This window comes from Acomys russatus, chromosome 30 (genome assembly GCF_903995435.1).
Source record: "Acomys russatus chromosome 30, mAcoRus1.1, whole genome shotgun sequence".
Lineage (NCBI taxonomy): Eukaryota > Metazoa > Chordata > Mammalia > Rodentia > Muridae > Acomys > Acomys russatus.
Genome location: NC_067166.1, coordinates 19,920,987 through 19,943,012, shown reverse-complemented (window position 1 = coordinate 19,943,012; position 22,026 = coordinate 19,920,987). Strand labels below are relative to the sequence as shown.

Here is a 22,026-nt window from a genome sequence, read left to right as displayed (position 1 = left end):
GTGAGTTCAAGGCTAGCCTGGTCTATAAAGTCCAGGACAGCCAAGGCTACACAGAGAAACTGTTTGAAAAAAAAAAAAAAAAAAAAACTCACCCAACCAAACAACAAACAACAAAAAACCCCAAACAAATAAAAAACAAAAACATAAAAAAAGATTATAGATTCCTGGGGCACAGTGTGGTGGCACACACCTTTAATCCCAGCACCTGGGAGACAGAGGCAGGTGAATCACTCTAAATTCAAGGCCAGCCTGTCTACAAAGCAAGTCCAGGACAACCAAAGCTACACAGAGAGACCCTGTATCAAAAAAAACCAAAATAACAACAATAACAACAGAAAACAAGTCTCAATTTTGTAGCATCTGAAAACCAGTTTTTTCTTAATAAATAAGAATTTCTTTTATAAAATCTTTTTATTAGCAAGAATTTGAGGGAATAAATACTTTTACATCAATCCTTACTTCTTTCAATCAACTTCATTTATTCCCAAAGTACTCTTTAGCTGAATTCATATTAATTGCTTGGTAGGCCTTTAAACTATCATTAATTGCTAATCTTTCAGATTAGTTTTAGATTCACTTATTTTATATAGATGAGTGTTTTTGCTGACATGTGTATGTGCGCACCATGTGCCTGGTGTCTGAGGGGCCAGAAGAGGGCGCTGGATCCCCTGGGGCGCCAATTATGAACAGTTATGAGGCATAATGGAACACAGGTCCCCAGCAAAATCAAGGGCTCTAACCCACTGACCCATCTTCTCTCCAGACCCTAATCTCTGTGTGGCCTTGGCTGTTCTGGACTCGATTTGTAGACCAGGCTGGCTTCAAACTCACAGAGATCTAATCTCTGTGTGGCCTTGGCTGTTCTGGACTCGATTTGTAGACCAGGCTGGCTTCAAACTCACAGAGATCTGCCCACTCTGCCTCCAAGTGCTGGGATCACAGGCGTATCCTACCTTGCCCAGTAATATTTAATTTTTTAAATCTCCAGCAATGTAATATTCAGCTACCACAATCCTCTGATTTACACAAGTTCCTACTCTACCATGCAATCTTTTAAGTATAAAAATAAGACTTACATTTTCCTTGTAGACCCACCACATTACTCTAGAGGGAGGTTTACATTAAATTGTTTTTCTTTTTTCTTTTTTGGTTTTTCAAGACAGGGTTTCTCTGTGTAACTGTCCTGGCTGTCCTGGACTCCCTTTGTAGACCAGGCTGGCCTTGAACTAGCATAGATTTGCCTGACTCTGCCTCCTGAGTGCTGGGATTAAAGGCATGTGCCACCATGCTGCGCTCTTTATATTTTATTGAGACAAGATTTCTCTGTGTAGTCCTAGCTCTGGAACTCAGCAATTTCCCTGCCTCTGCCTCCCAAGAGCTGGGACGAAAGATGTGTGCCACCATGTCTGGCCTTATTTAAATATTTTCCTTTTTAATGTTCAACTTCCTGATGATAAAAATCATCTTTTAGTCTCAAACAATTAGAGTTAAACCAAATGTAATACTAATGAGTATTACAAGTGAGAATTCTTAAATTTCTTAATAAATATGCTGTAAATATTTAGCATTTTAAAAAATTAGGTTCTATAATTTTATCTATAAAGTGATGAAGAGCAGTAACTGTTTAAATATAAAGTATGTAACACTAAGGCAGTTTGAAAGTGCTGATATTTTATACATCATGGTGATGTGAGAGTAATTCTCACTGGCAACTCACCTTAGGAAATAGGACCACCTTCCAAGGACATTTAAAACAGTGATACAGAGTAAATTTGTACAAAAAGTTATCAGGCGGGGAAGGACAATTATTCATGTCTATTCATTACCATCTTTACAACTCAGTTTAAAAAAAATGTCTAAGTAGGTGGATCCAGAGGGTCCTAGAAACCTACAAGAGGAACATTATGATGGGTGGATCTGAGCCCAGGGGTTCTACTTGATCAAAGGCACCAACCAAGGACAAAACGTGCAGTCATCATCAAACCCCTACCCAGATCTAACCAAGGGAAAGAACATTCTCCACAGTTAAGTGGAGACTGGGGACTGACTTTCACAGGATCTCTGGTGCCCCATATTTGGCCATGTCCCTTTGTGGGGGAGGCCCAATGGCACTTGGAGGAAGGATAGCGGACTACCAAGAAGAGACTTGATACCCTAGCACCATATTCAGGGGGAGGAGGTCCCCCTTGGTCACAGTCATAGGGAAGGGGATTGGGGTGAAAGTGGGAGGGAGGGAGGAATGGGAGGATGCATGGGATGGGATAGAAAATGAGATGTAATATGAATTATTTTATTTTTCAATAAAAATGTGTTAAAAAAAATGTCTACTTCTCTCATTTTAAAACATTTTCAGCTTGAAATCACAGTACTTTGCTCGTGGTGGCTGTATAAGGAGAGAAAAAGCTTATCTATCGTCCACCTCAAGAAACTAGTTTTATATGAGAAACATACCTAGAGAGGTAAACTTAATTTTCTAAATAATTTCATTCGGTTTATACAGTAGTTTCGTGCTACATCAGCGCAGCTCGTAAGCCCGGCAGCGGTCCGCCCACACCCATCTGCCATGTTCCAGGGAAGCTGCAACCGTTCGACGGTGGGATAAGCTGTGTCGCCAGGCTCTTGGGGCTCGACTGTCACCCCGGGGCTACAGCGAGGGGACAGCGGTGTGACCGGGGCACGTCACCTCCTGGAAGGGCCTCGCATCTATCTAGCCATCCCCACTCACGGGCCGCCGCCGGGCCGCGGCAGTGTCTGATCCCCAGGCTCGGGGTGGGGGTGCTGAAGCCAGCCCGAGGGCGTGCGGGGACGTGCGGGGGCGAAGCCGCGACCCCGGCGACCCCAGCTCGGGAAACCGCTGCCTTCCGCGCGCCGCCGGACGCAGGCCCGCAGGCCCCAGGCCGCGGTCTTCCCAGCCCCGCCGCCGTTGCCAAGGCGACCGCCGCCGAAGATTTCCCGCGCGGGGCTCCGCCCCCCGGCCAATCGGACCGGCGCTCGCCCGAGCCTAGATTCTCTTTGTTCCGCAGCCATTTCAGGCCCCGGACGGGAGGCAGCGCCGCTTCGGCAGAAGGGCCCAAGCGCCGGAGGCCTCTGGGATGGTGTGGGACCGGGTAGGTGGCGTGAGGGTGCGTGGCCGGGGCGGAAGCGGCCGAGCGGGCTCCCACCCGCCGCCGTCGCCGTGCCGAGGGCACCGCGCTCGGCTGCCCGCCCTCCGGGGACCCGGCCCGGCCGTTTGGAGCTCGCCGGCGACGGGGCGGTTCTAAGCCCAACAGCTGCGGTCCCGGGCGACCTGGGGGACCCAGACGGATAGGGCGGACGGCGGCCCGGGGGTGGGAGGTCGGTCGTGGGTCGGGAGGGAGGCTGCTGGGGCGAGCAGGGGCGGTGTCTGTCGGGCCGCACCTTGCGAGGGCCCGAGGTCGCCGGTCTTTGTCCCGGAGCCTCGCACACACCCCAGTCTGTGCAGCCAGCTGATCCCGTCCCTCCCCCCCCCTCCGTTCCCCCCCCCCCCCCGAGGGCCAGCTGGCCTCGCGAAGAGTTTACATCATTTTACTGTTTGTAACTATGGGTCTTGCGTAGGTTTGTGGGTTTTGCACGTCCTGCCTCTGTCCTGTCCGCACACGCCACGAGGAAAGGCTGCCGAGGAACAGACCCGCCACCGCAATCAAACTGGTTTTTTAGAAAGGCTTTCTTCCTCTTAGAGACGATCTCGCGGTGTTTTAATTTTTTTTTCTTTTTTAAATCACGTGGGTTATGCAGGGATTGTTTACAGTTTCACTTTGTTACGCCAGTCGCAAATCTGCTGCTGTAACTGTAGGAAGGAAGTTGGAAGCTATCCACTAATTGGGGAGATTGCACTAAGAAGCTTAGTATGCCCTACTCTAAAACAGTGATGGCTTCCGTGAGTACGTAAGCAGTGCCTTTCCCCCTAAAGAAAAGACGCTTCTTAAATGCAAAATATTTAGTAAAGTCAGTATTTGGAACTGACTTGTCTTCAATACTCTCGTTCAGATGTATTCATCTTTAGGATACCAGAAGTACCTGCTGGGTTTTTAAGTCTCCCTGACGACATATCACTTAGGAGTGGTAAGACTGTGTACCTAATGAGGTAGTGCAGGGTTTGGTATTTTGGGACAGGTAGTGGTTTCTACTGCCCCACTACCCTGCTTCTCAGTTGTTCTTGAGAATGGCTGTCCTGGGTGAATAACTTAGGATGGCAAAAGAAAAATACTTGTAATGTGTGAGTAAATACTGGTTTGGCGATAGGGCGTTTTACTTGCGTCTGTGTAAGCCTATTGTAGTATGAACGCTTTTTCCTTTACTGAAAAGGGGCCTCCGCCTTCCATTAGCCCTGTTGTGCTTCCATGGTCACCCCATCAGGAATTATTGAATTCCTCCCAGTGAAAGACCTATAAAAATATTTTTTGTACTTCAGCCTCCATTCCTAAAAGCCTTTTTGTCGTTACATAATATGAACAGAATAGAATGTTGGCTGAAAAAATATATTATCCTAGCTGTGACTGTTTCCAGTATCAATATTAGTTATAGTCATTGTTTCATGTCTGATTTTCTTTACTTATGTAATATTAAGGTGATGTGTGCATTCAGTTTTCTTAAAAACATAATGAATTGCTTTGAGATGTGAACATTACTATGTTTAGAGGAATTTCTTGTGTGTGTTAACCATATTGGTAAGATTTTTGTTTATTTAATTTTTTAGGAAAAGAAATCAGGTTATAAGGAAGCCAAATCAGGTTACACATGAAGTAAATTTAAAAGCAGTATAAATGGAAGAGGGGAATGCAGCAGTAGTGGGTGGGGATTGGTTTTCTTTGCAGCAGGGCTGTGGTAGAACGCACCTTTAATTCCAGCTCTTGAGACGGGGAGGCAGAGGCAGGCAGATCTCTGTGAGTTCAAGGCCAGCCTGGTCTACAGAGGGAGTTCCAGGACAGCCAGGGCTACATAGAGAAACCTTGTCACCAAAAGACAAAACAAAACAAAAAGGAGGAAAAGAATGTGGTATATGGGTGGCAGACTTGCTGCTCTCCCAATGCCCCCCCACACGCTCCCCAAACCTGCAGAGGTTGAGAAAACTGAATTAGAATCTAACTGATGATGTTTTTAGAGTCATGGCGGATGATGCCCCTTCAAAAAAGGAAGAGTTGGAGTGAAATTTCTCAGAAGATGGGGTCCTACTCAGCTAGGGTTCGTTAGTAAGGATCTAGCAGGTTAGAGAGAGCATGAATTCACTGTTGGACATATGTTTGTGAAAGTGGGTGGCTTGTGGTTAAGAAGGTAGACGCTAGGGAAGAGAGTTTCTAAAATCAGGTTCTTAAAAAAAAAAAAAAGCATGTCCATGCTGAAAAGAAACATTAAAACTGGAGCTAAGGATGGAGCTTTGTCTTGGAATTTTGATTGGTTTTGGGTTTTTTGTTTTGTTTTTGTTGTTGTTTGTTTGTTTTTTCAGACAAGGGCTCTCAACTTGGCTGGCCTGGAACTTACTTTGTGGACCAGGCTGACCTCAAACCCATAGAGATCCAAGGCCACCACCACCACCACCACCACCACCTTTACCACTCCAGGTGCTGGGTTAAAAGCATGCTCCACCCCATGTGGCTGTCTTGGAATTTTTCTGAGATAAAATCCATACAAGAATGATGGCCACATGTTCTCTCCAAAAGGCAGTCAGTGACAATGGGACTTATTTGAAGTCAGTACTAAAAGCACACAGCTTTTGCTGTGAAGACTGTTCAGTGTGAATCCCAGGTGCCATTCTAGTGGCTTACTTTAGCATGTGAGGTAGAGCTGTCTTGTGAGGGATGGACAGTCGAAGGCGAGCCCTCTGTAATTGTCAGTGTTCCCTGAAGCAAGTTACTGTGTCGCAGTTTCGTGTCTGATTGTTCTGAGAACGAGATGAGCTTTTACAATGAGCACTCAGTACCAGGCCTGCGTGTAGTGAGCGCTGCACAGGTCACTGCTGTTCTCATCTTTGTCCTTATGGGGTCGGTTGTTTTAGAATCATAAGAAATAAAGTCGCCAGTTTCAGGACTGTATAGTCATTTCTATAAGCCCTTTGGTGTTACTTCTTATCTCTCTACCTAGTTATCACAGTTGAGATTTTATTACATAAGTAATTTTCTGCTTTAAAAAACTGATATAGGCATTTTCTGAAGCTTTTTTAATTTGCTTTTTTATGACTATGTAATGTTTGTGTGACTTTCTCCTAACTAAAGAATTTCTAAAATTATAGTTATATTAAAAACACTGTAACAAGTTGGGCATTGGTGGCACACACCTTTAATCCCAGCACTTGGGGAGCAGAGGCAGGTGGATTTCTGTGAGTTGGAGGCCAGCCTGGTCTATTAAGTGAGTCTAGGACAGTCAAGGCCACACAGGGAGACCCTGTCTTGAAAAACCAAAACAACAACATAACACCCACTGCAATGACTATCTTTGTACGTAAAACACTTAACTGCATTTTAGATGTTTCTTTCTGATGCTGGGCATCATTCTGAGTTCTGGCTTCATATTGCCTGGCTGCTTTTGCTTGAGGAAGGCAAGTTTTTTTTTTTTCATGGTGGTGGTTTGAGACCGGGATCCTCTATGTAGCCCTGGCTATCCCTGAATGCTCTATGTAGATGAGGCTGGCTTCAAACTCACAGAGAAGGGCCTGCCTCTGTCTTCTGAGTGCTGGGATGAATGCTGTGGGCCATTAGGCTGTGCTCCGGGTGGTGTTTTGGTTTTATTACTGTTGCTGATTGAATTCAGGGCCTCATGCAGGCTACACATGTTGAGAAGGGACTCACTGAACTACAGAGTCTGGCCTTCGACTCACGCTCATCCAGGCAGCCCTTAAACTGTTAGCACATGTGTACAGGCCTCTGCCGTGAGGCTTTTTTTTTTGTTTGTTTGTTTTGCGAGACAGGGTTTCTCTGTGCAGCCTTGTTTGTCCTGGACTCACTTTGTAGACCAGCCTGGCCTCGAAATCACAGCGATCTGCCTGCCTCTGCCTCCCGAGTGCTGGGATTAAAGCTGTGCGCCACCACGCCTTCTACCGTTAGACTTGCTGGTTTGTTTGTTTTAAGACAGTGCGTGCTTTGCTCAGGTTTAGCCTCAGCGTCTAGCCTTCTGCCTCTACCATCCCAGAGCTGAGATAATAGATGTTCACTACCATGCTAGGCTTGCCTGAGGGAGTGTAGTAATGGTCCTGCAATAAACAGAAGCAGCATAGCATTAATGTAGCTACTGATGGGAGATAAAGGGGAAGAGAGACAAACACTCTTTCCACTGTAGTCATCTCGTATGTATTATCTCTTGTACATGATTCTCATCACCATCGCCCTGTGTTATACTGGGAAATTACTTCCCTTTAATCGCTAGGAAAAGGTGGATATGCATTTTGTACAAGTCCTAGATGTAGAAGGCTGACTCTAAATTCAGGTCTGTCTAGACAAAAGATAGCCCTTGTACATTTCCATGTAGTACCTATTTTCAACATGTTATATATGTAACGACCTATGAACTGTAAGCCACACCGTTAAAATAGTTGGCCGGGCGTGGTGGCGCACGCCTTTAATCCCAGCACTCGGGAGGCAGAGGCAGGCGGAGCACTTTTAAGTTCGAGGCCAGCCTGGTCTACAAAGTGAGTGTAGGACAGCCAAGGCTACACAGAGAAACCCTGTCTAGAAAAACCAAAAAATTAAATAAATAAAATAAAATAGTTGAGTTGGAAGTAATGAATAGGTAAATTATAAAATTAAACCAGACAGAGCTTAACATTCCACATTTTAGAAAAAAAAAAAAAAAGCTTTACCTGGATGAAATATACTTGGATATATATTTCTTATGCATATATTTCATATGGATATAATATTTCATGTACATATACATATATATGGATTCTAAAATGAATACAGGAAGCAAATTTGGGCTCAGCATTCTTATTAATGCTCTCAAACAAATGGGAAAGGGGAAAACCAAAGAAACCACAAATTTGATTAAGTTTGGTGACTAAGAGATGTTTAAAGGCCCATTAAGTAATTGAATTGGAAAAATACACTTGATGAAGCCCATTACTGTTGAAAGTCTTAATGGAAAAATAAGCCAAAATGACTAGAGCTGTTTAACAGGAAAAGAATAGGAGATTTTATGCTGAAAATAAGAGGAAAGAAAACCCCACATACAAGCCCTTGAGTTGCATCTTCACAGCTGACTGAAACGTTAGTAAGATAGTGACATTGCATCCCCTTTGTTCTAGGTGCACAGATCACTCCCACAGGAAGTACTTACCTCAGAAAGGACACACACACATGTTCCTTCTATCACTTTTGTCTTTACTAGCAAAAGAAATTATAAAAGAGAAATAATTGACTACAAATGCTTATTAATAAATGGTGCCAACCAAACCTGAAAAAGTGAACAGAAGTGTACAGAGCCACTATCACTTGTGTTTCCACTAGGAGCTAATGTTTCTGGAAAATAGCTAGCTGAGGAGACTGTTCGGTGAGTCAGGGGCCTGCCACCAAAGTGTGAGGACCTGAGCTGGGGTCCTAGAACACAGGGAGGCCTGGAATCCCTTCTCCACAGAGACAGGAGTCTGTGGGTTAGCTAGCCTAATGCACTCAGCAGTGAACAGGGTGTCCACTGATCCTCACACAAACACCCCAGTATTTAAAAAGAAGACAAAATATTTAATAAGCTGTTTTTGACTAGAACATAGGAGAACACGCATTTCGAAAAGTCAATACAATAAGCTCTTAGAAGTAGGCTCTCTCAGCAGGAAAAGACTGCACTGCTCAGTTCAGGACTGCTGTGGTCTGTAGTCTGGTGAGCTATGTAAGCAGAGGAGTGCTGTAAGCACAGGTACATACCAGTAATACTGTGTCACTGAGTAGGCAAGAGGTAGTCTTATTGTGTTCTTGGAGCACTATACAGGTCAAGGGTCTACATGGTATAGAGTCAGGTTCATACCTTTTCTTTCTTTTTTTTTTTTTTTTTTTTTTTTTTGAGACAGGGTTTTCTATGTAGCCCTAGCTGTCCTGGACTTGTTTTGTAGACCAGACTGGCCTGGAACTCACAGGGATCAGCCTGCCTCTGCCTCCTGAGTGCTGGGATTATAGGTGTATGCCACCACTGCCCGGGTTCAGCCTAGGTATTTTCAAGTAAAGCCATTTTTGTTTGTTTGTTTGTCTAGTAGCTTCCATTTTTTAACAGGACGGGTGAGTAACTGTGGAGCCTCTGGGTTCCTTGCTGCCCTTCGTTGCCTGCATTTCATTCATAAAATGTGTAACGTGTCTGTTACAGTCTCATCCCCCACCCATCTCCCTGTTTTGACCCTTTTTACCCTGTATTGTACCCCCAGGGAGTTACTATCCATCTACCTTAAAAAAAAAAAAAAAAGTTTTAGCATATTTTTATCTTTTTAGAGGGTTATTTATTTTAGTGTATGTGCATGAGTATTCTGCGTGCATGTATGTATGTGCACTGTACAAGCTTGGTGCCGAGGAAATCAGAAGAGGACCCCGGATCCCCTGGAACTGCAGTTACAGATCATTGTGAGTGACCGTGGGGGTGCTGAAATTGGGTCCAACACGTGCTCTTAATCACGGAGCCATCTCCCCACCCTCCCTCTCGACATAGCTCTTTTTAAAATTTTCTTGAAGTTTAAAGTTTTATGTATATGAGTGTTTTCCCTGTATGTGTGTATGTGCACCATGTGCCAGCCTGGTACCAAGGAAGGTCAGGAAGGGCTTCGAATCCTCTGGGACTAGACTAGCAGAAGGCTGTGAACTGCCGTGTGGGCGCTGGGAATTGAACCTGGATCCTCTGCAGGAATAAGTACTCTTAAGAGCTATGGCAAGTCTCCAGCCCCCAATATATTCATAAACGTTCCCTTCTTTCCTTTCCCCACGGATATCTCCTCCTACCACCCACCTACTTTCTCCCTGTTGTTTGGGGTTCTTTTTGTACCTCAGAATCCTACTTCCTGCCTCTCGTGTGCCGCCATGCCTGGTCCTCCTTTCTTGCCTTGCTGGGAACCTGGCTTGCTTTGTTTGTTTGTTTGGTTGGCTGGTTTTTCAAGACAGGGTTTCTCTGTAGCCTTGGCTGTGCTGGACTCACTTTGTAGACCAGGCTGGCCTCGAACTCACAGTGATCCGCGAGTGCTGGGATTAAAGGCGTGTGCCACCACAACTGGCTGGAACCTAGCTTTTTTTATTGTACAGTTGTGGCTGAGTGAGTTGGTTGGGTTTTCCATAATTTTTCCCAGAAGAGAGAACAAACATCTTGAAGTCTCTTTCCTGCTTGTAGACTGTCCATCCCCATCCTCAGCCTTGGTTAGATCATAGAGCCTACATCCCTGTTTCTAGTACCACCTGTTCCTTGCAGACTGAAGTCAACAAAAGCAGAATGGCTTGTTTTAACACCCTTGGAGTCTCTTCTAGAATAATTTCTTTACCTACATAAGACCAGTCAGTTTGCACTTCTGTAGTTATTACTCCATGTTGTTCTGTCCTGGCTTTGCCCCCTGCCAGCCTCTGGCCCCAGTGGACTAGCCAATGCCTATTTCTGCCTCCCTGCCACTTGCTGTCTTGTTTTCACTCTGTTTTACATGGTGCTTGCTCAGCTTAAATTCTTTGCATCTCTTTCCTTGTTCTGTTCTTGTTTTCGTTGTTTGGTAGAACCAGAGTCCTAGTTCAAACCAGTTCTCTGCTTTGTGTGGCTGTGTGGACATAATGTGCAGCCACATAGCCTCACTAGACCACAGCTCTCAGGTCCTGCCTGGCGCCTGGCGTTCCTCCTTCATTTCCTGTCTGCTACTAAATGACTATTCCATGTTTTTTTTTTTTTTCCACCTCCACTTGGAGCTTTGCACTCTCCTAAGAAAACTGCAGTAATGTGAAGAGAATTTCCACAGACCCTGCGACCGCCCCCAGAAACCTGCAAGCACCTGTGTTAGCATGTATTGTCTTCCTGCCTGTGACCTTAGAGTCCCCATTCCTGTCGTCCAGTGTGTACTAGATCCATCTTCTTTCATCTGCTTAAGAACATTGCTTTAGTTTTTCTCCTGTGTTATTTTTGTTGTTGTTTTTTGAGACAGGGTTTCTCTGTGTAATAGCCCTGGCTATCCTGGAACTCTCTTTGTAGACCAGGCTGGCCTTGAACTCCCAGAGATCTACCTGTCTCTGCCTCCCGAATGCCGGGGCTACCACACCCAGCCCTGCTTTTCTCCTGTGTTAAGTAAGTCTCAAACCCTGGGACAAGTGGCTGAGGTGCCTATTTAACATTATCAGAGCAGCCCTGGCCTCCAGGCTCTCCCAGCAGCCCTCAGTCCCAACCTGTCCAACCGCTCTGGTTACCTGCCCCTTTTGTCCCTTTACCCTCTTGGCTGCTACATCTGGTTCCCCTCTCTCCTTCTCTCTTCTCCTCACATGACTCAGGGTCATGTCTACTCTGGACTCTCCCACATGTATCTGCCTCTGGCTATGCTCTCCCTTTTTATCAACAATAAACTTTATCCTCCACCATAACTAGGAGCAGTGATAGCCTGTCCTTTTTATTTTATTTATTTATTTATTGTTTTTTGAGACAGTGTTTCCCTGTTAGTCTTAGTTGTCCTGGACTCCCTTTGCAGACCAGGCTGGCCTGGAATTCATACAGATCAGCTTGCCTCTGCCTTCCCGAGTGCTGGGATTATAGGCATGGTGACCATATTATATCTTATCAAATCCTTTTCAGCAGAGACATTTCAGTTATATTAAAATTCTTAAAGAATTATCTTCAAACCCTCACCTCTTATTCCATACCACTACAGACAAGACACGTCTATACTGTTAGTTAGCATTCCCTGTGCCATCTCCCCCAAGACAGGATTTCTCTGTGTAGTTCTGGCTGTCCTGGACTCACTTTGTAGACCAGACTGTCCTCAAACTCACAGTGATCCACCTGTCTCTGCCTTCCTGAGTGGTGGCATCAAAGGTGTGTGCCACCTCATGTTACTTTTTTTTTTTTTTTTTATTCATCTTATAGCATATATTTTGTTCCTTTTTTGGAGACACAGTTTCACCATGTAGTTCCCTAACTAGCTCAGAACTCACTGTGTAGAACAGGTTGACCCTGAACTCACAGAGATATGCCTGCCTCTGCCTCCCAACTGCTGATATTAAAAAATATATACCTTATATGTCTGACTCCTTTTGATCACATGGACTTCCTAACCCTCAGGTGGGGAGAGACTACTACTATTTTTAGGTTAGCAAGTTCCTGATATTTTGTTACAGCAGCCTGTACATACTGAAACATTCCTAACTGATGCTCACAGGAAAGCGAGGCCTGACCCTGACCGTGAAGTTCTACCTGATCTGCTCAACCAGCTCGTTTTCCTTTGCCTTAGGCCCTCGGTCCCTACAGCTCTCCTTCCCGCCTTGCTGTCTCTACCATCTGCAGTGTCCGTAGCCTCTCAAATGCCTGCTTGGCTTCGTGACTTGGCTTCCAAGTGTTTGTTCTGATCCTACTTTCTAAAGGCTTGTAAAACAGAGTGTGCAAGGCATCTGTGGCCTGTAGAGCCTGAAGTTTCTTTGTCTTGTTTGGTGTTGGCAGCAGTGCTGAGTTTTACTGTTTTCTTTTGGTATGCTGTAAAGTGCACCGAGGGGCTGGCACTCGGTTGGTAAGTTCCGTCACATAGTCCCAGTGCTTTCTGATTGCTCCTTGTTAGTCTCAGTCCATGAGCTCTACTTTCACTCCGTGTGCAGTGACTAGGGAAGCCAAGGCACATTTTGAATGGTTGTTAGGGGGCAGAAATCAAATGTTGTTTCTACATACTTAGATGCACAGAAAAGAGCTCTCCACAGATAACACAAAAGCACGTCCAGAGCACTTCTGGGAAGGGAACCAGAATTACAAGAGATGGTTGAATTTCATACTGTTTTCTTTTCTTAACAACAAAAGGTCATATTAATTTTTCATTCCAGGCTTTTTAAATGAAGTATAAGGGGAGTGATGAAATAGATACTTAAAAAAAAAAAAAAAGCAGTGAGAAGGAATAGATCAATAGGGTGGAGAGGGAGAGAGAAGGACGTTGGACGCTGCCTTTCTAAAATGTCAGAGTGATCAGAAATCTGATCCAGGGAAGGAGGAGCCAGTGTGAAAATTCTGGGAGAGAGATTGCCAAAGTAAAGGCTGGTGGTAGAGACAGTTGAGCATAGCCAGGGAACCACCAGAAAATAGATGTGACAGAAACATGGTGAACAAGCTAGAAAGTAATGCACTTGGAGAAGAACGGGCCCAGGTTACACAGCACCGTGAAGGCTGTGATGGGACTATAAGCGCCGTTCCAGGCTAATTACAGGGCTCACCAGGCCGTCTTTGCGGCTTTATTTCAAGCAGCTAGCTTGTAAGGGAACAAAACAGAGGTCTAGAAATTGCTGTACAAGGTTATGTTCTTAGAAAGCGTGGTGTCTGCACTTCCCTGAACTGAGCGGTTTGATTCAGGTCACATTTGAAGGTGTATTTGGACAGCACTGTGGGTACTTTAGATATCGACAAACAGAAAATCGAGGATGACCTTTTAATAATTTGATCTAAGCAACTGGGTGAAAACTAGTGATCTTTAGTGTTAACAGGCAGGGGCTGGGGGTAGGTTTGAGTGTGTTGGACAGGAGGATCAAGAGTTCTTTTTCAGTGCTAGTTTGGAGTGGTAGGTCTTGTAAGCAGGTTGTAAGTTCCAAGTCATCAGAGCTATAAGACTATCCAGAAAACAGGAGGGCTCTCTGTTTCACCCACCTGAGTATGAGATGGCCATCTAGCAGACAAATGGATATGTCTTATGTTGGGTATCTACGTCTAGAATTCAGGGTGCTGTTTAGAAATTATAGACAAGGAGAAAAGAAGATGGCCTAAAATGTTTAGGGGGTAGTGAGTCTTCAAAGGAGACGTACAGAGTGACCCATAAGGTCAAATGGAAACCATGGCAGTGTGCTGCCACAGCCAAGGGAGAAGTGGTCTCCCTGTTCAGCGCTGTGCTGGCAGTGAGGCCAAGGTTTGGCAGCAATGAACTCCACCTCTGTGGAGAGGAGGAAGACAACAGTGACTAGGTCACCTTGGAGCGTCTCTGCAAACAGGGCTGTAGAAAACCCTGAGCGGGGGTAGGAGGGGCCGTCTTTTGTGCTCCTTAGATATTATATGAAGGACTTTTAAATGCACAGCAAAGTTTGCTGCTTATTTCAGTAATACCCTGTGTGGGGATCAGGAGCAGGGGTGGGGAAGGGAGGGGCAGGGCGGGGGATGAGTGGCCCACACAGAATCCCGGAAACCTGGCTCGGGGAGACCAGACTCAGGTGCAGAGCTAACTTTATCATTCCGTGTATAAGCCTTTAAAAGGTTGACGTAGGGTGTGTGTAATGTCTAAAGAGATGATGGCTTAGTGGTTAAGAGCACTGTCTGCTCTTCTAGAGGTCCTGAGTTCAATTCCCAGCAACCATATAGTGGCTCACAACTATCTGAAATGGAATACGATTCCTCTGGTGTGCATGAAAAACAGAGCACTGATATACATAAGTAAATCTTTAAAAAAAAAAGGGGGGGGGGCTAAAGGGCCAATCAAACCACCCCATGTTAGCCCCCTGCACCAGTAGCAGCCAATCAAGTTGGTGTAGCTATGAGGAAATGTGGAGGGAGTGGCACAGGCCTTTAATCCCAGCACTCGGGAGGCAGAGGCAGGCAGATCTCTGTGAGTTCAAGGCCAGCCTGGTCTACAAAGTGAGTCCAGGACAGCCCAGGCTACATAGAGATCTTGCCTGCCTCTGCCTCCCAAGTGCTGGGATTACAGGCATGTGCCATCACCGCCTGGCTTGCTGTTTTCTTAAATTAAAAAAAAAAAAAAAAAACAATGTTCTATGAACTTTTTTCTTGCCAAGTACGTTAGCTCTTTCAGTTTAGCATAGGCCAACAATTTGTTATTTGAAGATGAGCCCATTTAGTTTCTTGTAATGCATCACCATGTAAGTTTTCTTTAGATATTTGTAGTTGTTATTATTTTTAATCTATTGTACTTACTGTTACAGAAGTCTTAAACCATTGTAAAATTAGAGGCTTTCTTTTCTGGGTAGTTTTTGTTTGGTTTTGTTTTGGCTTTCACATTTTAGGATTTTGTCTATTTCTGGCCCTGTTGTTTGAGTTATTTGTTGGTGTTTTCCTTCATGGCATTTTCACATTATGTACCACTGTCCTGAAAACTTAGAGAATTACTGGAAGGCGTGCACAATGTTATTTTCTTTGAAATTCAGTAAGATCGTAGTGTTGGCTCTTAAGTTTTGAGGAGCGATGCTGCTTCACTGTGACTTTCCTTGTGTTTCAGATTTAAGTCAGTCTGAACAGTAATCACTTCCCGTGAGGACACTGTTAAAATAGGCTCCACACAGAGTTAGAATGGTTGTCACAGTGAGCTTCCGGTAAGTTCTGTTCTCTAAGGAAAAATCGTTTCTGTCCTCTGATACTTGGGGCAGCCCCTCTCTGTGGCCAGGACTCCGGAACCGTAACCAGAATCAGAACCGTAATCAGAAAAGCTATAATTCCAGCAGCTTCCAGAAGCCGAACCAGTGTTTGCTTTTTGTTTTTTCATTCCTAAAGGAGGTGCTTTATTTTAATGTGTATGAGTGTTTTGCGTGCATGCATGCCTGGTGCCTGTAGAGGTCAGAAGAAGGCGCCATGCCCCAAGAACTGCACTCAGGATGCTTGTGAGCCACGCGGTGGTGGACGCTAGGAATCAAAGCCCAGGTCCTCTGCGAGAGCAACAGTGGACTTGTCAAGTGTGATAACTTTCAATTTTTTGCCTATATTTAGACTATATTTTATGCTTTTGTGCCTTTTAAAAAGTTTTATGTTGTCTTTTTAAAATTTTTTTTAATTTTCATTCTATTTTTTTTTTTTTTTTCTGTCTGAATGTTTTACATGTGTACCATGTGCGTGCCTGGTGTTGGTAGAGGGCAGGAGAGGGCGTTGGCCTCTGCAGCTGGGGTCACACTCATGGCTGTGAGCCGCAGTTTGAGTGCTAGGACTCAAGCCGTGGTCCTTGTTTTCAGTGGCTGGCAGCTCTCCAGCTCCACTTCTGTGTCTTAACGCATTTTCTAAGTTGGTGTTTTTCTTGCATGTATATCATCTCTGAGGAGGGAGTTGAATGTCCTGAGCTGGAGTTACAGACAGTTGTGAGCTGCTATGTGAGTGCTGGGAATTGAACCAGCCGGCTGTTCTCAGCTGCCGAGCCATCATCTCTCCAGCCCTGCTTAACACATTTTCGAAGTGTAATTTAAGCTCCATGATTTAAATCACAGCTTTGAATGGCAACATTGTATCAAGAACTAGATTTCTCAGGGTGGGGTTGTAGGGTGGCCTCTATGCCCTTGCTCCCTATGCTTCCAACAACCACACTGCGGGAAGATCAATGGTCTCATTACAAGCATTATAAACCCACAGTACTGAAAAGTTTTAAGGAGAAATAAATACTTTATTATACCAACACTTGGATAATCTGCTTTTTGTTGTTTCTATCTAGTTCTTTTCATTTAGTTATTTTTTCTTTTTCTTTCTTTTTTGTTGTATTTGGTTTGTTTTTGTTTTTGAGACAGGGTTTCTCTGTGTAGCTTTGGGTGCCCTAGACTCCCTTTGTAGACCAGGCTGGCCTGGAACTCAGAGAGATCCACCTGCCTCTGCCTCCTGAGTGCTGGGATTACAGGCGTGCGCCACCAAGTCCAGCTTAATTTCTTTTTCTCTCTCTCTCACCCTCTCCCTTCCTTCCCCTCCTATCTCTCTCTGTGTGTGTAATGCTGGAGTTTTTCTTGTGATTTTTTTTTTTTCAAGACAGTTTTTCTCTGTGTAGCCTTGACTGTCCTGGACTCACTTTGTAGTGCAGGCTGCCTCGAACTCACAGAGATCTGTCTGCCTCTGCCTCTGAGTGCTGGGATTAAAGGCGTGCACCACCATGCCCAGTTTTCTTATGATTTTTAAAAAAATGTATTTTGGTTCTAAATTAGTTTTCCAAATAAAGTTATTTAATGTAATATTGCCATTAGAACACCTCAGCTCATACAACTACGGTTATGTATACTTATGGTTATGTATACTCTGGATGCAACTTGTTTTTGTTTTACTTCTTTTTTTTTTCCTAAGATTTATTTATTTATTATCATGTTACAGTGCTCTGCCTGTATGTACACCTGCAGGCCAGACGAGGGCATTATATTACATTATAGATGGTTGTGAGCCACCATGTGGCTGCTGGGAATTGAACTCAGGACCTCTGGAAGAGCAGTCAGTGCTCTTAACCTCTGAGCCTTCTCTCCAGCCCTTCTTTTTACTTCTTAGGCACAAACACTTTTCATGTCATTACAGAAATTACCACATTTTTGATGGCTGTGTTGTAGCTCATCAGTTATATGTTATGCTACCTACCCATAGGTTAACTGAGAGCAGGAGAAATCCTGGAGTAAAATAAACCTAAGTTAACCCTGTTCTGTATTTAATGCTCTCAGAATACAGACTCAGAATAATAACCACGAGGGGAGAGAGAGTAAGGATGTCTAAGGCTCATACACATTGAGTTTATTTCTGGCAAATCATGATAGTTTTATTCTACCATGGCTATCATAGATTTACCACACTCTTGGTTCCCTAGGACTTTACTGAGAAACTATACTAAAATTATTTCAGTGCTGCACAAAGATAAAGTTATTTATGTATTTCTCTTACGAGACCATCAGTTTGTACTGATACACTTCTGAAGTCCCTTTCACATACGTCAAATAAACCCCGTGTTTGTGTACCAACTTACACATGGTGCTACCCCAGGAAATGCAGGGATGTGAAGGATCTTGGGAAATATCATAGCAGGGAGAAGTGCCACTGTCCCACATGACTAACATGACATAAAGCGAATGTGGTGAGGTTGCCCTTCCTCAGAATGGGCATAGGAGGTGGGCACGGAGAGGATATCTCAGTCAGTGACCTGCGTGTCTTCAGAGGACTTTGATCTTAGCCATAATGGCATATGCACCATGCTAGGCCCGTGGAGGCGAGGACAAGAGGATCCCTAGCTGACTCGGCAAGTTCTAGGTCATTGAGCGTCTGTTTTTTAAAAATATACAACAAAGGATGGTTCATGAGCAATGTTTGTTGGCCTTGGCCTTTATGTGTACTTGCAAACATGCATTACACAGACATGAATGTCCACATCCCCTCACTCACACACATGCACACAAAAGGAAGGAAGGAAGGTGGATAACAAGAATTTAATAAAAGAGGTGCATGTCTTTTTGTTTTGTTTTTTGAGACAGGGTTTCTCTGTGTGGCCGTGGCTGTCCTAGATTTGGCTTTGTAGACCAGGCTGGAATCAAACTCACAGAAGCCCTCCTGCCTCTGCCTTCTGAGTGTTGAGATTATAGGTGTGCGCCACCGCGCCCGGCTAAGGATGCATGTCTTTATTGGCCGCTGACACTGTTCTCCTACTCAGTTTCCTTTCTACCTTCTGGATTGATTCATCATACCCATTATGTTCACTTTGACTGGAGTGAAAGCTAAGGAAATGCATTCCCAAAACGCTGAGGATCCATCTTCATCCCAGCTCTACAGTTCCCAGAGACCTGCAAGTGTTCAGGTGAAGCAGAGACATTTGGGGGAATCTGTTGCCATACTATTATATAGCCCTAGTAGAGAATTACTTGATAGATGCTTGAATGTTAGTTGATCTTTCTTTTTTAGCTAAGCTCCTTTCTCCTCCTCCTCCTTGTTTTATAGTTTTTGTTTTTTAAAACAGAGTCCCCGTGTAGTCTCCTAGCTTGCAGTGTAGACCAGGTTGGCTTTCAACTCAGAGATCTACCTGTCTCTGCCTCCAGTGTGCTGGCATTACAGGTGCCACCACGCCCAGCTCTGGCCAGACTTTTTTCAGGCAAGGGTGAGGTCCATTGAAGTCATTCATGGATTAGGATTACAAAACAATCAGAAAGCTAGGCAGTGCACGTGACCTTGCTTAGTACTCCCCTGGTTCTGCTTAGAATTTCTGATCTCTGTAAGTTTGTGGTGGATCTAGCTGGCTGCCTGCCTGCCCACTTGCCTGCCTGCCAGTGGTGACCTTTAGGCTTAAGCTTTTAGCACTGGCAAAAGTCTCCCAAAAAGGCAACTCAATAGACAGAGCTCATCTTTTCATACTAGGATTGATCACAGGGAAGGTCAATTGTGTTTATGGGCTATGAGCTACCAGTCCTTAGGGAGCGGCCCTGGCTTTCCCTGGGGTGTTTTATCAGATGCCAGTGTACCAGCCAAGCATGGAGGTAGAGGGTTTCATAAAGCTAGATGCTCTGTTTTTAAAGTCAGAAATAAAATTCTTTCTCTTAATCTGTAATTTTGATTTCTGAGTAATTTTTTAAAAATAAAACAATTGGCTAGCTGCTGTCTAGTACTCTTTAGATTCTTCATTGTTGAGAGCCCTTCAGTCCGCCTGCCTGTGATGTCATCGCTTACCTGCCGTAGGGGTGTGGCCCTGCCCCGGGCTGTATAAAAGGACAGTCCTAGGTCTCCCCTCCCTCTTACTTTCTCTTCTCTCTCTCTCTCTCTCTCTCTCTCTCTCTCTCTTTCTCTTTCTCTCTCTCTGGGGTACCCCTCCCCCTTTTCCTTCTGCCCGTATGCTCATTTAATAAACTCCTCTACAACATAGTATCTGAGGCTTGTATCTATCATTGGCCTTAGTCTTTAATCCTAACACTCATAGTTAAAGCAGCTGTTACTCTGTAACTACAGTTACAGTTTAGTTGATGAGTTCTGGTTCTGCGGGATAAAGGAGAGAGTCATAGTCCCTGCCTGTTAATTAGCCTCCACTTGTGAAAGAAGTGTTGGGAGGTTTATTACTTTTGTGTTTTCACTAGGCTTCATTATTTTTGTTACATTAAAAGGAAAGCAGGCTATCTAGCGCTGTTCATGGTTCCAAGTCGTGCTCAATGACCTTAGCCAAAGTTGGGCGAACTCTCCATGCCCGGTAGCATGGTAGCTACGGTAGATTGTGTGAGGTTTTCTGCTCTCCTCCATCCTGTTCAGGTGTGTTCCAAGTCAGTCTAACAGCAATTGAGAGAAAATGTCTTCAGAGAATGGAAGGGAAAATAGTAAACAAAACCAAAAACTTTTTTTCCAAACCAAGTATTTACATAGGGATGCAGAGTATTGGCGCGTCACACAAATGGGGTTGAATCACCGCGCTGCAGCGATGGACACCTGTGCATCTCACTTTGTCAAGTTAATGATGATAAGGTGTTGAATATAAATTTTTGTTTGGTTTTGTTTTTAGTTTTCCAAGACACGGTTTCCCTGGGTGTTCTGGACTTGGTTTATAGACCAGGCTAGCCTTGAACTCACAAGAGATCTGCCTGCCTCTGCCTCCCCGAATGCTGGGATCAAAGGTGTACACTACCACACCCGATTTAATTTTTTTTAAGATTTATTAATTATACAATATTCTGCGCACATGTGCACCTCCTGGCCACAAGAAGGCACCAGATCTCATTACAGGTGGTCGTGAGCCACCATGGGGTTGCTAGCAGTTGAACTCAGGACCTTTGGGAGAGTAGACAGTGCTCTTAACCTCTGAGCCCTCTCCCCAGGCCTCCCTTCTCAAGAAAAAAGAAAAAAAGAACAGACTTATAGACTGTATGGTATTGCTTTTCATATTATAATTTATAGTTATGTGGTAGCGTCTTTCATTTGGCGTTTCCTGCAGTTTCTCCAATTTTTTTTTTTTTTTTTTTTTTTTAAGTTTTTTTGAGACAAGGCTTCTCTGTGTAACATTCCTGGCTATCCTGGACTTGCTTTTGTAGACCAGGCTGTCCTCAAACTCACAGTGATCACCTGCCTCTGCCTTCTGAGTGCAGTTTGACTGCCTTTAAGGCTTTCTTGTGATATATTTTATCTGTCTCTGAGGACTGTGAAGATTACCATCAACCAAATGCTGTGTTTTCTCTTATATAATATTTTGCAGGCTTATTAAATTCATATTTAATATTCACCACTTGATTTCCCTGTCTTCTGTTTGCTTCTCATATTCCTCTAACATTTTTTTAGGTTTTCTGGTTCTAAAGTATCACCTGCCCAGTCTGTTCATGCCACTGAAATAAAATTCTTGAAGGTGGGTGGATCCCTTCCTGGATTTTGCTGGATCTTCACCTGGGTATAGCATGTGGCCATAATATAAGAGTGGAAGAGCCAACAGTCCACCTCACCCCTTCTCTAAGGACATTTTTGACCCTCCAGAGACCCCACTTTTTACTGTCCTCTGGAAAATGTGTTCCAGTGTGACATGCAAACCACAGCGACATTCCCCCTCTATTGAAATGACAGGCTGCACAGCCCATTTTTGTTGACTGTTCTTTATATACACAGCTAGCACATATATTCTCCATTCTGCTGTAGTGTGATGGTGCAGACTGCTGGAGGTGACTCTGTTTGCTGACAGCTTTAACGGGGAGGGTAGTATGAAGGAATGAACACTGGTGGCCCTTTATGTCACCAGCTAATCTTTGCCTTGGTTCCGTGTTACCGATAACTAAACTGTTGCTCAGAAAATTAACTGAAAAGGTAAAATCAAGATAACTGGAATTGTGCTTGACAGCTGTAAGGGGTACAGGACAATATTCAGCCTAGAAACCAAAACTGTCAAAATTGATTTTGGGGCTGAGCTCAGATGGCTCAGCGAGCAGCTAACTGCACTTGCTGCTCTCACAGAGGACCTGGCTTCAGCTCCCAGACCCACAAGGAGCCTCATAATTCTATCTCCAGTTTCAGGGCATTTGATACCCTCTTATGATCTGCCTGGGCGCCAGGCACTCATGTGGTGTGTGTACACACATGAAGATAAAAACACTGTATACAAACAATTAAAAATGTAAACAAACAAACAAAAAAACCAAAAAAGCTTTAGAAATAATTGTCCATGCTGTGTTTTTCTTCTGTGCCTGTCCTGTAGCTGAGCGGTTACTGAGCTGTGCCCCTGTTAGGTGTGAG

General features: G+C 44.4%; 1 protein-coding gene across 1 annotated transcript in view; it reads left to right on the top strand.

Annotated features, from left to right (window-relative positions):
- The first annotated feature begins 2,942 nt into the window (after positions 1–2,942).
- The window catches only part of Tnpo1 (transportin 1), a 79,493-nt gene continuing 60,409 nt past the window's right edge, over positions 2,943–22,026 (top strand). Inside the window, exon 1 of the mRNA XM_051172431.1 lies at positions 2,943–3,107. Within this exon, the coding sequence (XP_051028388.1) occupies positions 3,093–3,107 (15 nt within the window). The 5' untranslated portion in view covers positions 2,943–3,092. The remainder of the gene's footprint in view (positions 3,108–22,026) is intronic.